The sequence below is a fragment of the Aptenodytes forsteri genome, unplaced genomic scaffold (assembly GCF_000699145.1).
Source record: "Aptenodytes forsteri isolate BGI_AS27 unplaced genomic scaffold, ASM69914v1 Scaffold123, whole genome shotgun sequence".
NCBI classification, from domain to species: domain Eukaryota; kingdom Metazoa; phylum Chordata; class Aves; order Sphenisciformes; family Spheniscidae; genus Aptenodytes; species Aptenodytes forsteri.
Window position 1 is genome coordinate 2,806,800 of NW_008794408.1, and position 16,718 is coordinate 2,823,517.

General features: G+C 41.9%; 1 protein-coding gene across 1 annotated transcript in view; it reads right to left on the reverse strand.

Annotated features, from left to right (window-relative positions):
- The window catches only part of CLYBL (citrate lyase beta like), a 115,305-nt gene extending 101,735 nt beyond the window's left edge, over nucleotides 1–13,570 (reverse strand). The window contains exons 1-2 of the mRNA XM_009288480.1: nucleotides 13,514–13,570; nucleotides 13,216–13,406 (exon numbers count right to left, since the gene is read on the reverse strand). Coding sequence (XP_009286755.1) covers nucleotides 13,216–13,406; nucleotides 13,514–13,570 — 248 coding nt within the window. The remainder of the gene's footprint in view (nucleotides 1–13,215; nucleotides 13,407–13,513) is intronic.
- Between the last annotated feature and the right edge of the window lie 3,148 nt (nucleotides 13,571–16,718).

The window sequence follows — 16,718 nt, forward strand, 5'->3', positions numbered from 1 at the left end:
GCAGAAGAACTTTCTTCTCCAGTAAATAAACACCTGGCAAAGCTTTATTATCCAATAATAAAATTTCCTTTTTCTTCTGCCTTTTTCAGTATGTTACAAGAATTAACATTATTACTGCTTTTGTACAGATGATGATGAAAGACCTACATTTTCTTTAGTATTTATCCTGCATCTGCCCATTATTCCATACATCTCTTGACAAAAAACCTGTTCATTTTTCGTTTGCTAACAACACCAAGAATTCAAAAAATCATGAACAATGTGATGCATTAAAAATCGCAACATTTTTAAAGTGCACAATGAAATATTATTTTCTGGTTCTTGTGTCCCTGGCTTCGTATTTTTCCTTGGAACAGTCAAAGCCAGAAATTTTCTTTAAAAGTGAAAAAAAATTAAAGGTGAGATTTTAGGAAGACAGGCTTAAAGGAAATACCAAATATTGTGAAACTAATGATAAAAAGGTGACAGTTGTCAGTTCATTTTGATCTTCCACATAGGTGGCTGAAGGATATTTTTATTACATGGAAACAGGCACGCCAATCCCTAACTCAGCAGCAGCCCTCCAAAACTGTCTCCTCGCTACGGTCAGTAAACTAAAAATGGCAATTTCAGCGCCCACCATCCTTTTCAGGCTCAGCACCCCTCTAGCCACTGAGTTCCCTTTAGCCAGTGATAAGGGGCTACCCTGAAAGGGACAAACCCCTGGCCCTACTGGGGGGTCGGGTCCCGCCGCTCCCATGGGTGCATATTCGGGGTGTGTGGTCAAAGTCCCAGGTGCACCCTCCAAGGGGGGATTCAGCCATAACCCTCCTCCTGACTCCACTGAGCTGGTGGGTCAGGTCCCGCTGCTCCCATGGGTGCATATTCGGGGCGTGTGGTCAAAGTCCCAGGTGCACCCTCCAAGGGGGGATTCAGCCATAACCCTCCTCCTGACTCAGGCGGTTCATTAAGCGCCTTGAGGAGGAGATGAACCCCACCCTCGGGTGTCCACGGTGGGGGAACTGATTTGGAGGGACACATTGGTCATATCATCACAGCCTGCCTTACCGAGGATGAACTTTGCTGTGTAGGCAAGCTCAAAGACCATAAAGGTGCTGGACCTACCAGGGCAGATAATATGAACGTATGATGGAGGAAAAATGTTGGCCAAGGGACATATTTTAATACTAAATGCAGAAGCCTGCTATAGAAAAACCCATTTCTAAGCTACTTTTATCATTTAATTATCTCTAAACATTTTCACAGAACTCGTCAGATCAGCTTTGCCACATCCCGGGAGACTCAGAAACCGGTCATAAAACCATGACTCCCACCTCCCCATTGCAGATCCCCCAGGTAGTAAGCCCCATCCCATTTGATGGTCAGTCAGTCACTGATGTGGGCACCTTACACAGACCAGAGTTTAAATCATCATCATCAAGAGTGGAAGAGAGACAGGGTGAAAATCAACTTCTCTGCAAAACAATATGATTTTATTTTCACAAGAAAAGTCGAATTACCAGCTAGCAGCCCCTCTTGGGGCACTGAGAGCACCTGACGGGCCTTGCTCTGTGTGAGTGCGAGTGCAAGCGTGAGTGCAAGCGCTCTTATTACACGCTCTGTGGGAGTTTCTTATCTGTGTTTCCCAGGTGAGATTACTTGTGTGGTTACGGTTGCTACAGCATATATTTACCATGGCCGGTGAACACACAAAGAAGCCAACTGAAACTTAGGTAAAGCTCAAGAATCAAAGTTGCTTTCCTCCCTGATGGCCTTGTTTCACAGGATGTCCCTTTTCCCCAAACACCTCAATTTCGTTAAATGTGGATTTCCTACCTCACTACATCACAACACACATCAACGCCTTTGGTCCCCCGCCCTTAAAAACAAATTTTAGAAAACAGTCCTGTCCCTGATGGCTGCCTAGTCGGGGGGGAAGAGCTTGACATGGCTGAGAGGGAAGAGAAGAGAAAGGCAGGAGAAGGGGTCACCGAGCACACAGTTCGCTCAGGAGTGCCATGAAGAAGAAATTCTTCCACACTGCCCCAGTTTAAGAGTGAGGATTTTTTTTCTCTAAATTCTTGACGCAGGCTGTTCAATATTTATTTAAAAATAAGTGAAGAAGAAAAATACACTGCCTCCCTTGCAACCTGCACAAATAAAGAAAATGGCTTTTAGTTCATAACGATGATATATAATAGATAAGCAAAAGTCCTGGATTACATGAAAATAAAATCTGTAAGGAGAAATAGCATTAGGTCTACTTCCATACAACAGTTTTTATGACATTAATAAGTGAAAGAAAAATACACTGCCTCCCTTGCAACCTGCACAAATAAAGAAAATGGCTTTTAGTTCATATCGATGATATATAATAGATAAGCAAAAGTCCTGGATTACATGAAAATAAAATCTGTAAGGAGAAATAGCATTAGGTCTACTTCCATACAACAGTTTTTATGACATTTAAATGAGCAGCTGTGTTTCTCTAAGTAAGTGTTATAGCACTCCACATCTGTACAAAAACTGATCAACATACAGACTCGTTGAACTCACTGATAGATAACCTTGTGGAAAAAAACTCCCTGTGAAAATAAGTAAAGGCATCACTTGGTTTTCCTTTAAAAGTCTTCTTTAACAACCTCTGTCATAAATACAGGTTCAGGCTTTAGGAAATGAGATGATTAGATGACATATGTCTTTTATCCTGTACTGGATAAAGAGAAAAAATATTCCATTACTGTATCTGCCTACTTTTTTTTTGTTATTTTAGATATACTTTAGTACAAAGGTGAAATAATATCATTGAGATACATTTTAATTCTGCAGAGCATGTCAGTAATCTGTACTAATATTAAGAAACAAAGTACCTCTCTCAAAGTTGAGATTATATATATAGAATTTGGATGGTTCGTAGCATCAGTTTTAGTCTCACATCGCCCCTTGTTCGTCATCATTTATTTCCTTGCTGACAGAAGAATGTCATGGACGTTTCAATTTTTATCCTCCTGAATAACAGTTTAGTTGAGCTAGTGTCTCAGTAATGGCAAGATTTGTTGTCAGAGACTAGCATCAGATACGCTGGGAAAAAATTGTGGCATATCCACTCTCTTCTGCAGAACACACCCAGCAGGCAAAGTCTTTCCTCCATTTTTGGGTCATTTGAGTTTAAAGGAGAAAATGCAAAATAATAACTTCACTAGCTCTGGGTGCAAGCAAGAACAAAATGTGAGACACTGGATAGAGAGTACAATATCCTCACTCTTAAAGGTAAGGTTTTCTTTTGGCTTGCAACCACAATAGTCAGAGGTGAACATGTATTTATATGTGTGCATGCTTATGTTTATATATTTATGTGCGTGTATGTATATCTACATATGCTATTTATTTATTTATGCACATATAAATGTGCATATATAAATGTGCATATATGTACACATATATGTGTATAAAAAGACCCAATACGGCATAGCACAACAGTAGCATGTAATGATGGAAAGCGGCAAAAAATTATCTTCCATAAATCCAAGAAATAATAAAACTGTTTTTTTCTCAGAACTTGTAGCCTCAAATATTCCTCATACTTTCCTGGAATAAACTGCCTTTTCCTGCATCTCCAGCAATGGCATTAGAGTGAGAATTCTCCAATGAAATATGAAGTCTCCCCAGGACCCCACGTACGCTAGACTGAAGGTTGTTCCACCATTAGTTATCGACGACCGTGCCTTGCTTTTGCAACGCTTGTGGTCTTTGCATCACACACTTCGCATCCACACACTGTGGGCATCCTGCATACCTTGCAAGTACAGGTGTGACCCTGCAGATTTACAGCAGAAGTACAGCAGACCCTGCAGATTTACATGAAGATATGCCTCAGTGAGCCAAGGCAGCCCTGCCCCTAATGTTACTGCTTCCTACCTTTGCCAAATCCCTGCCAGAACAAAGCAAGCAACCAGGTATTTCACACAAGTGACATTCCTTCCGTTTCATCTCTTGGAGCTCAACATTTTTAGCCATAAAAAAGTGAGAGAACAATCTCATATCCTCCTTTCCTTGTTCCTGCTCAGATTATTTTGGAAGGCAAGGAGGGAATTTAGGGGCTGTTTCATCAATACCCTATCACTATATGTTAATAGGTGGGAAGAAAGACGACTTTTTGGCTAAAATAGCCATTTACAGTGGTAGCCAGAGGCACTAAACTGCACTGCAAAAGGGGGGGGAATAACTCATTTCTTTCTTCCCTTTTGAGGAGCAGCAGGACAAGGGTGGGCATTCCCTCACCAGGATGATCTTAAGGATCCCGAGGCCGCACGGATCCTGTGGCCAGGCTGGGCTGTGAAAACCACAGCTGAGCCCTTCGCAAAACAGAGTCAAGTCCCCTGTGGAAACAGTGGAGAGGCGTGTCCCTGGGAAGACTTTCACACCCATCTTAGATACCTGAACCTGAATGGGTATGTATTTAGGCTGTTTTGTATAGCTTTGGAACAGCTGAAAGGTAATTACCACCACTGCCAGTGCTAGTGCTGTGTTTAAATCATTTCCTTCGCTATATATTACAACAACTGCTTCTTCAGAGGAAATGTTTTTCCATCGCTGGATGTTCCTGATGCTCTACAAGATAAGCCCTGGCATTCAGCACGCTCAAAGAAAAAAAACCTGGTGCAATCTCGCCCGAAACCCTGCTTTTCCTTTCAACAAATACAGTTATAACCTGGTGCAATCTCGCCCGAAACGCTGCTTTTCCTTTCAACAAATACAGTTATGTTTTGGGGTCTTTTAAGGATATGTTGCCTCTGTTCCTGTCCTAAGCAGATATAATGTAAATTGTTTTCCCACTATGATAACAGTCATGCCTGCTAACTTGAGCATTACAAGGATGTTGCTAGATTTTGATCCACAAAAAGGATATTACAAATATTAGTAGGGACATTTATTCATGTCTCAGGAGCTTGTATTAGTTTGAAAAATAAATAACCAGTAGTTAAGTTTTATGGGATTTTCTGACCTCTGCAAAAATGCTGCCTATTATGAAGAAAAGCAAACAGAAGACAGGTTCTACACCAGGATGGATTGAGTTGTGGAGAAGTAAAGACACAAGAGCCCGGAGAGACAAATAAGGCTTCAGGCAGCTGCAGTATGTTGATTACTCTGTTTCTCAACTAGAGATGTGTATGTCTTGATTAAAAATACACTTTTATTACTCTATACACCCTTTCTATTGCTTGGAAACCAGCAACTAACAAACCAACATTTAACCCAGCACAAGGAGTATTAGGGCAGCTTTTAGTGCCGGGAATACGGAGCACTTTTGTAAGACTGCTCATGTTTGAGGGCCAGTAAGGAAGAAGATTAAAAAGCATCTACAGGAGGAAGAGAATAAAAGGGTAATTGTAGGCTGCAAGAAACCAGGTCTGGCAGAGGGATGAGGTGAGGAAAACCCAGGACCTGGGCAGTGCAGACACAAAATCTGAAGCCAGCGACATGCAACGGGCAGCTCTAGAGGCAAGTCAAAGCAAGAGAGGCGATCCTGGACAGCCAGCACCCAGCAAGACAGGGTGGCCCGATCGGCCAGGAGAGGGGTGACAAATGCATAGGGTCTCAGTGAGGCGGCCCCCAGGCCCCAAAGAGAAGGATGGGTTTTGTGCAAGCAGTGAGGCAGATAGTGCCAGGACGTGACCCTAACTGAGCCACCATTGGAGAAGACCAGGGAGGACTGTGGGAGAGATGCAGCAGGACAGGAGATGAGACCGTGAAACAGAAACCAAACCATCAACCAGGGATGTAAAAAGGGAGTCAGGGTAAGTATTCATTCAGAAAGCCAGAAGAAAACAAGGTCAAAAGCAAGATTAAAAGAGTAAGGCGAGAATGTAATTTAAAAAAAAAAAGGACAAGGTCAGTGGAGATTTTGGTGAGCATCAATGAAAAGGAAGGACTGAGCAATCTCTTGATGTGGCATCAGAGACAGATAAAATGTATTAACTTAGGGCAGCCAGCTGCATCACTTAAGGAAAACAGGGGCAGCCTGGCATACATCTTTGAGGATGAAGCAGCGGAAGGGGGAGGCAAGGATGGAGAGTACAGGGGAGGAGGAGGAAGCAAAAAGGAGACAGCGTGATCTTGATTCAGCCAGGTAGCTGAGCACAATGTGGAGGGTCTGAGCACTCTAACGGCATCACCTGACTAAGCACCTTCTGGAATCAGGGCCTGGTTCATGAGCTCTCCAGTCCAAGACTGGGGAAGAAGCTGTGTAAACCACACAGAACAAATGGTGGTTCAGCACACAGAATGGAAATGAAACGGGAACTTCGATGCTGACCCCAGAAGAAGTTCTTCTGAAACCCTCTGACTGTGACAGGTTACCTCACTTTGCAGAGAAAGCAGAAAAATGTTTTTACTTGCCCTACACACTGATTTCCTGCACAGAAGTGATTATTTTAATTTAGGTTTCTATGTTGTTTGGCCGGCTCTTAACGTTGCATAAAAACAGTAACTTCAGCTCCCTACGATGCAATGCAAGTGGCTGAACTTCCCTTCAGTAGCCAGAACTGCATCTATTAAATGTGTGAAATGCTAAAGGTAACGGTGTCCAACAATAGAAAACGAGGCAAAAGGAATTTCGACCAACCTCGGGAACCAGTTTGCCAGAATTATGGGTGGATGCTAGGGGAAAAGGACAATTAATTCAGGGACAGATGGCTAAGCAAAAACAAAAGCCCTTATCTAAAACCTGGCTAAGGAAAGCTTAGCAACTGATTGTTTAACAGAAGCAATTAAAGAACTCGATTCAATATAGTACTATCAATAGTTTGGATTCTAAGGAATAAGACAACGGAGGACTCGCCGCCATTTGTGGCAATATTAATATTTGCTGTGCTCATGTTAAATGTTAAGGTGCACACATTTTATACATAATGGGCATTTCATACCCCTGTTGGAAGGTGGATTAAAAAATGCAAACAAACTCTAGACCAATAATAAAAGCTTTAGTGATTTGTCAAGTCTTAGAAAACCGTAACAGGGCTCTGCGAGCAGTCTGCTGCTCAGGACATCCTTCTGAAGTATGACAGTCTTCCCCTCTCCTCTTGATTCTCCCCCCACAACACAAGCACGCATATAGTCCTGAAAAACCATACTCGGATGAAAAGGCCAGCGCTTTGGCCGTGTCCCCATGGGGGTGATGGGTTACCCCAGAACAGCAGCAGCATTTTCTGGAGGTGCCCCCCCTGCGCCACCTCGGCTGATGGAGCAAGGCTTGGAAGAAAAGCATGGGAAGCGGCCAAAGCGGCACAAGGGAGATACGTCTTACATGTGCTTACATGTGCTCAGCGTCGTGCCTGCAACCTCTGGCAACTCTTAGCAGAGGGAGGGTGTAGCACAGGCTAGCGTGGCTCTGAGAGCCCGGTGGCATTGGGTCGAGTCCCGGCCGTTCTGCAGTGCTCTCTGTCATGAAGCCCATGTAAAACTGCATCCGTGGGAGACGCCACCGCTCTCTGTGCTGAAAGCAGGCACGTGTATTGCACGGTTAAATCACTCTGCCCTCTACACCAGAGAATTAACTCCAAATAAATGTCTGAATCTCTGCCTGCAGCCTCAGTACAAACATTACTCTCTCAAGGCAGCACGGCATGCAAAGTTGCACATCATGAAAACGTAGCCTTCCATCAGCTTTACGCAGCACAAAATGATGGCTAAACCTGTCTGCCATCACTGGCTTGTAGGAACAGTTTGAACCAATAGGCCTTATTCATACAAGCAAGTGATGTTTAATTCTTTTTCCATACTTTCCCGGTACTTTAATTATTTTAGTAACTAGCTGGCACTCACTGTTTCAACATATCGCATCTCCGTGGTGGCATCATCAGTTTGCAATAAAGGTTTCTTTAAGAACAGAAACAGCTTCTTAGTTTTTTTATTAAAAAAAAGTTAATAATTACAGGAACACTGACAGTGTTGCTATAGTTACGACTATATCAGCCTTTCACTTACAACTCCCCGTTTTCAAGGGTCAATAACTCAGTTGTCAAAAATCCCACTGGGCAGAAGCCTGACACACATTTTAGCCATACATTAAACAAATGCATAAATAAAAATCGGCTGTTTCATACTTGTGAACATTTTGATTCAAACCAGTCTTTCCAGATGACATCTTGAGCATCTGACAGTAGTGCTGTTTTGGTTTTTTTTTTAAATAAACTTTTTGGCAGGCTGATAGCCTTTTAGGTGCCCCAGTGTTTTTGGCTGCTGCCAGAGGGAAAGGAAGAAGAGCCACGGCTTTTTCCTCCACCAGAAAGGAAGCAATTCTGGACGTGCCTGCTACGCTCCCAACAAAACTTCCCGAGGATTTTTAGGCACAAAAGCTTCACGCGCATGTGCAGCAGCTGGATTACCACAATAGACCATAACGGCCCTAAGAGCCGTTACGGTATATCAAGTGAGTAAACCGAAAACTAAGAAGGATTTACACAATGACCATAGTGGCTCCCTGGGAGCCGTTACGGTCTATCAGGTCAAAAATCCACTTTTTAAAGAGCGCCTAAATATGTGTATACCCAACAGGGCCTTGAGTCTCCGGAGCGACTATCACACACGTTTTCAAAATGAGCCAGGGAAGAGAAGGGAGATTACACCAAACAACGTAAAGAGAGAAATTTTTTACAATGAATAAAAGACATATCATGCAAATTCTAAAGACCTATATTTAAAGGGAAAGAAGTGCATGTTTAGTTGAAAAATAGGACGTAACGCGATTTCTTCATTGTCAAAACAGGTCCTTGTAGGTTTTTTTCCTTTTTTTTTTTTAACGAGAATTAAATGAAAAAGGAAATTTCCCACCAAAACCAATCACTTTTTAAAATAAAAGTTAGGTTTCACGAGGTATAGAAACAATGCAATCGCAGCTGGGTTCTGAGTTGCAGTTCTGCTGCATTTCAAGTCTCCAGCCACAGCGCAAGTTAGTAACACAGTTCAGCTTTGCCTTTCTTTACTTCTCTCCCATTGTGTCAGAAAACGAACAAGTTATTCGAGACAGTGATTTTCTCCACAAAAGTCACCTCTATTTTTTTCCAAAAAGAAATCTGCAATAAATAATCAGCCTACTTACTTTTTCTTCTTCCCCTTCCTTTACATGCCATATTTGTTCCTGCAGCAAACCTGTAAGAGAACACTTTCTCTCTATGACCTGAGATAACGGTAATGTTGAAAGAATAGCCTCACTTGTCAAAGATTAGAGGGCTGTCTGCAGCCTACACTCCTCTTTACTAGAGCCAAATAGGCCCAATAAATGCTAATACTCAGCATGACGCATCGAGAACGCTAAGCCTCAACACTGACTAAGAAGAAAGTATCACAAATTTACTGAAATTATCTATAGCACAATAGAGAAGAGAAGGAATTAATCAAAGTCTCTCTTTTAATGCAATGCTTGATTGAACTATCCCAATCCCTTTTTAAATAGGATAACCTAGTGGCAAGTGACCCCGATGACACATCCTAGAGAGGTACACAAGTACCACTTGTTCGATTTTTTTTCTTTTATGACCTCATTAAGGAGGATTTTGAAGATTGTTCCTGAATATGAGAACAAAGTGTCTGAAGATATCTCTAGCTTTTTATGTCTTTAGCCTTTTGCCGTTAAAATGGCTTTTGAACGGGTGTTTATAAACTAAAGTGCACAAGCAAAAAAAAAAAGTCCTTAAAAATGAAATCGACTAAAGCTACCTTTTCTTAAATGCAAAGACTAGCTAAGTCTCCAAGAAACAAGAAAGTTTTGCCAAGACGAACTCATGATCGCATCTCCCCCCGCCCCGTTCTCCCTCTCTCTCCTTCCCTGTTAGAGACCCCCATTAATTAGATTTGGCGGCAGTTTTCCCTTCCTTATCAGGGAAGACAGAGTCTGCCAAATCTGCAAGTGTGAAAATACTCCATCGCCAGTAACATTTTTTCCTAAGTGTTTGTTGATTCCACGCTTGGATTTAATATCGAGGATTATATTTTATAACCAGAAACAAACAAACAGATTTATAACCGAAGACCGAAAGGCAAACAGCAAAAAAAAGCAAGCCAAGTACTGAACCTAAATGTAGCATTTTTATTGACTTCTTAGAAACCAAATAACCTGGCATATTAGTGTGTGCATTCTGCAACAGACATTCAGCCCCATTGTACTACTCAGAAGAGAATAAAAAGAAACCCTACTGTTTGAAATCCAGCGGAACATCCCCACAACAGAGCACAACTGTTCCCTCATGCATGAATGGGAAGGAGATGAAAGAAAAGATGGACTTCTGAGGTACAGCAAAAAACAAAGACAACAAAAGTGCTGATCATGAGGGAATGACACAACTCATTGCTGCAAAAAGGATGAGAGAAAGGAGCTCAAACAATGGTGCAGACAGCTAAGTGACATGTAGAAGAATTGAAAAATCTACAGAAGTGTCTTTTCTTTCCACACTTGACGAGAAACAATTAAATGTTGGTACATCTGTCATAAAAAAAGATAATTGAAACCTGTTACCATCATTATAGATGGTAACTTAACTACCAAAACTGTAACTGTCCAATTAAATGTTGCCCCCTCTGTTATCTACACCACTTGCTAAAATGAAAAAAATCCTTTAATGCTTGTGATGATTTACCACCAGTATAGCTGTTACAAGCCATAGAGCTGAACTGGCACGTTTTAGAAGGTAGATATTTAGACTATAGGGTACCTACGTCTATTTGTACACACACAGATGGGGGAAGGCAGGCACACATGGGTGCATGCAGGCTCACATGCGTGAGCGCACGCATTCATGCACACGCTCTCGCACACCCACCAGTGAGGATGAATTTTGCAAACAGATGAGGTTTTTGACAAGGGATCCAAAAAACCCGAGTAATTGCCAGAAGCCTCACTAGGTGTTTAGTCCCCTGAACGTCCACCAGCCTGGGAAAACAACGCCGTGCTAAACTAATCCACCGACTGTTGCTACTTGCTTGATAATGCGCAACATCCCACAAAACTGCAAAGCAGTTATTGACCCTGTCAGAATACCTGATTAATGGATAAACGCTGTAATTGATTAGCAGAGAAGTGTGAATTAAAACAGAATACAGCATCAATAATGAGCCGCTGACAAAAGGTAGCCGACATAAAATGTAAAACGGTAGCCTGCAGCCATATCTCATCAAAGACATGCATTTCTTAAAAACAGAAGAAAACACCACCCCCGGAAAAAAACCCACAAGCGCAGTGTCCTGTTCTCTGCATTCTTTAGGCTTTTCTCTTGGTAATGATTAAACCACCAGCAAAATGTTATGGGAACTACTCGTGAATCCACCTTCATACATCAAGCCAGGCAAGGCAGTTAAATGACTCCATTATCCTCTGGGCTTCTCTACCCTTAAAGAAATGCGCCACTCTCCCATTTTATCCGGGTGAGCTGTGATTTTGGAGCGGCACCGGTGCCGGGCGCACCCAAGGCTACCTCCAGCAGGGTATGCAGGCAAATCCCCTGGCTCGTAGGTACACGAGGGAGCCCCACAACGGTGTCACGCCGAGGAGACAACTTGGAGCGACAATCACTGCATTGTTAAACTCGTTTTCTGTTCCCTTAAGGGCCTTAGGAGGCCAAATGATTCCACTTTTGTTCCTTTTTCTTTCCAATTTAATCCTACTCCAAGGCCCTACTATATGCCTGACATTATATGAAATAGATTATATGGATTTTATATAGCACCCGCAAACACACATGTGATGTTTCTCTGCTGTAGGAAAGCGAGTTTAATAATGCAATGTCGGAAGCACTAAGTTGCTTCTTTTCATGGCACCTGTGTTGGTCTTCCCGTTATTTAGGCACTGCGCATTACTCTGTGCATTAGGCAAGTTGACACACCTAATGTAATGCCATCAGACATATCAAAGCTGTCCTGGTACAGGCAGGAGGAAACATTAGCTTGAGTAGAGCACTTAATGCAATTACGTTGCTCCGACTTCCTGAGCTAGCTCACTCAGAAGTAATTTAAGCATTTCTACATGACATTGCATTGTATCCAGCAAACGTAGCCTCTGCTCAAAATGGTTGTTGCTACAGGGTAAGTCTCTTGGAAGTCTCTATGTGTCCTTTTCCCCCTTTAAGCTAAAAACCAGAAGCTGTTAAACTGAAGATACCTGCTTGTCCTTTCCATATGGAAAATACAAATAATGAAAAGCAAGAGTGGCATTACTATCTTGTAATAATTCTCTCCAAATTGTCTTTAATCTGATTTTGTCAATTTGATGCCCATTTTACATTCCTCTGCAAAACATAATGTATTTTTGTAACAGTTCTACAAGCTCACAGATACGTATTCAGAGCTACAGTCCTTCGGAAAGCCACATCTTTTGGGATCATTCTTTCTTTTTCCCATCAGCTAATCCTGGGACCTGTTTGGGCTGCAGAATGATTTTTCTGCTTCCCCAGCTGCTTCGGGACTGCTCCAGGTTCCATGACCTTTTCAGTGGCATCACGACTTTTTCAGTTTAAATAATTTCCCGATTCAGGAGTAGATTTCATCCCCCCTCGCACTGGTAATCTAAAACATTACTTGTGTAGGTGATCCCCACTACCAACCAAGAGAATCGGGTATTTCCAAAGAACAAGTCATCTAGCAAGCAAGCCTGGTATCTTTGGGTTGGAGGACCTGCCCTCCAGATGCTCCTCTCTCCCTTTACTGACTGTAGAAGTTACCCAAACAACTTGCACTTCAAAAGCTACAGCCACACCACAAGATGCAATTTAAGATAATTGCAACTAAGGAGGCTTTTAACCCTTCTTACTGTATTGCAGCGTCCACATTAAAAGATGATCCTTTTTCTCTTCCAAAAGCACCACAAACATAGCTCGGTTTCTATGAACAGCTGCACTGTAATACTTGATTTTCAGCTGAGATTCACTGAAACGTGCTCTTTCCTTATATACCTGCTTTCCCTTCTGCCCTGGGGTACTCCTCTGTCCTCAGCAGCTCTTTGTGAGGACCAGGGACGGAGAAACAAAGTGTGCTCTGACAGGGCCCCACCCCGTTGCAGAACATCTCAAGTCCAGGATAACCCCTCTCACAGCCACTTCTTTCTCCTAAAACATGGCTGGACAAAAGGAGGGGCAGGTCACCATGCATATGGTGACCCAGGGAAGGGGAACCTGGGTCCCCCCTATCGCCCACCCTGAGAGATCCTGCTCTCCAGGCTACCAGCTGTTTTGGGGAAGGCTGAGGTACATTTTGGCCATATAAACAGCCATTGACATTTCATTCTTGCTCAGCTTCAACGGGAGGAACAAAGGCTCCTCCACCAACAGAACAGCAAATGGCTGGATGACTCGGGCATTTTTGGAGTGGCGTGTCTGAACCCGCTCAGGCTGGTGGTGGGACTGAGCCCAGCTCTCACTGCCCGGGCAGGTGGGGTAGCACTGGAATATCAGAAAGACAGTAGGCACCAAAGCACTCCTTTTTGAAGAAATAAACAAGGAGACCCGCTGACAACTCAGCTATTTCTTGGAATAACAGTTTTACTTACCTGTCTCCAGCGACCCTGCTGGTGCCGGATCCTGAGTGCTGGGGGACAGCTGCCCATAGCCCCGATACAGAAGCTTGCAAACAAGAATGGGAGAGTTCACACCATCTGCAACCGTGTAGAAAGCACCAACTTCCTACTGCTTATTATCAAACCAGAACTGTTTTTCAGAAATGAAATCTCTTCTCCTTTCCTTAGATGTTTTTGTACTGTAAAATATGAAACCTGGTTTTAACCTAAAAGCATAAAACATACTTCCAGCAGCCCAAAAGAGGAGCCTACCAAAAAAAAAACTGAAAAGAGACAAAGTTACATCGATTTCAATGGAGGCAGGATTAGGCCCTTTAACATACTTTTTTTTTTTTTTGAAGGAAGAGAAGAGCCGAAACTCGAGCAGCTGAAGGTTCAGCTTGATCCCTAGAACTTTTAAAGAAGACATTCTTCTCCACGGCTATTGTCAGAGCTGGAGACAAAACAAGTAGAGGCCCTTTCAGCTGCTGAACTTAGCCAAAAAGCCATTTGTAACTCCTGCAGAGCGGTGCTTTTATAGGTCAGGGCAAACTCCGTAAAGATTTTCTCTCTTTTTAACTCTCTTTTGGGAGATCTGGTTAGAATCCAGAAACTTAGCTCAGAAATAAGAAAAGAACCTACTTCAGCGCCTTACAAAACAGTGGCAGAAGGATCTCTAAGCATATTGTTTTAACCACAGTTTTCTGATTCAGAGTTATATTTTACTCATGGGCATACACACCTACAGCAGTCTTTGCTTCCTCAGGCATTGTTCTCCACGAGTTTTTGGTTGTTTGAGACTTCAGATATCTCAATGTATGGGTCAAAAAAGAGTTTTGGAATCTAATTTTGCTTCTAGTCCCTTAACATCACAGACCTGTAATACAGTTTTACCAAAAACGTTTTAATACCCATTAGTAGCTGCTCAATTTTTCTTCCTAATAAATTTCACATAACTTGGTCCGGATGAGAGGGGTGCAGGGATCGACAAAGGAAACGCCAAGGTAACAGCCTTGCTCTGTTTTTGCATCCGACTGCTGGGGCAAATTCAACTTCCTGGAATATATGTCTGACTCCACTCTAAGGGCTGCTTGAGTATGCAGGCTTTAACTAAAATATGCACCATGAAAGGTTATTATGGTGATCTCAGGACCTGGGGGACCAGATCCTCACCTAAAAATACTTGCCCTCCCCCAGCAAACGCAACTGGAACTGTGTACTATGAACAAGCAAACAAGAAAGGAGTAAATCCTACAGAATGAAACAGTATAAAAGGAAATGCAGTCAAATAGACAGAAAAGGGGAGATTTGAAAAGACTGACGGAAGGGGACCAGAGCCGTATAGTTAATATCTGAGCAGGAAACAAAAATGAACATTTTATCAAAGGAGAACATTTTAGAAACCCACATACCCACCATACCTGATAAAATAATGCTCTGATAAAAAAATGTTGTTTTCCGTGACCAAATAGGAGAAAAATAAATGCCATTAGCTAACTTCTGGTACATGTTTAAAGAGAAGCATTTCTAAACACATTTTCTACCTGTGAGAACACATGGCAAAAACAATGATAACCACAAGGCTTTCGGATAATGGTATATCCAAAGCCTGCTAAAACCAAAGAAAATCTCTTACTGTGCAGGTGTTGAACTGTTATATCAGTAAGCAGAGGGATTGGCTGGCTTATGTTCCTGTTTACAGAGATGGTGCATGAGTGGTATTTGAGTGGGTTAGAAAGTTTTCTTGATAGTTTTGCAGGGTGAAAATATGTGCTTTGTTTCACCCCAAGAAGCATTCCAGCTTTTTAGTGTACTATTTGCTGCCCGTTCAAACCATAATAGGTTGCCCTACATTTGAGATAGATACACCATAATTTCTTTAAAACACTGAATACTACCTAAAGACATTGTCTAACATTAATTTACACTGACAGCTGAGGACATGAAAGAAAAGCTCCAGAGATAATGACAAGTCACACCATGTACAGCAGAAGGATGCTTCGCAAACAATTTTGGGGTTGGTTGTTGTATTTTGTTTTTTTTTTTTTACATGGGTAAATTAGGGTAGATAAATCCTGCAAAATGAGGTCTGCTTCTTTTGAAACATCCAAAGATCTCAATTCACCAACTGAAGTCACGTAGAAGTGAAGACAACCTTTTGGAAACAGGATTTTCTTTTTCTAGAAGGTTACTGCGGATGAAAACTTGTCCTCACTGAAGTTGCCAACAAAACTCTCACTGCACCAAGGCAACCATCAACCAGTTTAAGAAGCCGATGGTGTGCATGCAGGAGTTAATCTAAAGTCATGCAAGGATGTTTTCTATCTAATAGTAAGGAAATACATTTCAAAGTAATATATATACCCTGAATTAAACTAAATTGTTGTGTATGGCTATCTATAATGTTTAGCCTTTATATTTTAAACCTTTCATGTAGTGTGGACCCCAGCTTACCACAGCACTTCTGTCTTACCAATCTACACAGTTTTTCAAAGTGAAGCATTGCTAACACCGAACTCAGCCAGTCACACATAAAGGTGAGCAGAATGTGCCGTTTCTTAAATGAAATTATTACAGATCGTAGTTCTTACCAAATTAATACCATGCAATCTTAATAACATCATTGAACTTATCAAACATTATTCTGGCATCCTCATGCAAAGTGGCCCAGCTGGATTATGCATCTAGCTAATGAGACAATACTAACTTTTTTGAAACCAGTAAAATGTATTTCTTTTCTACATTCAGGTCCCCCTCTGATTTCAGAGTAAGTAAGTTAATTCAAGAAAAAAAATTCCGCCAGTACATGCACACACAAAGAACCAACACCGTTGTTTCCAAAAACACTGAAAATTTGGACATAACCCTGAATAATGACGACTATATTTACAGATTTTGTACTATACACATTTTGTGTAGTACAGATTTTGTACTATTACAAATGAGATTAAATTCTGTGCGGTGGAGTTTATATCAAACTACCATGTTGTAATTCCACCCTGGCAAATCTCTTTAGCATGTAGTTAGCAGTGACATGAGATGCACTAAGGTAAGAGGTTTGTCCAGGGTTATTTTTTGTTTGTTTTTTTAAACACTGTGGGTCTTTTTACTTTTGTGCCATACGATTTATATCTGTATAAAGTCTACTCCCAAAACAAGTACGAAGGAAACTTGATGACTTTGTTCTAACACCTTCTCC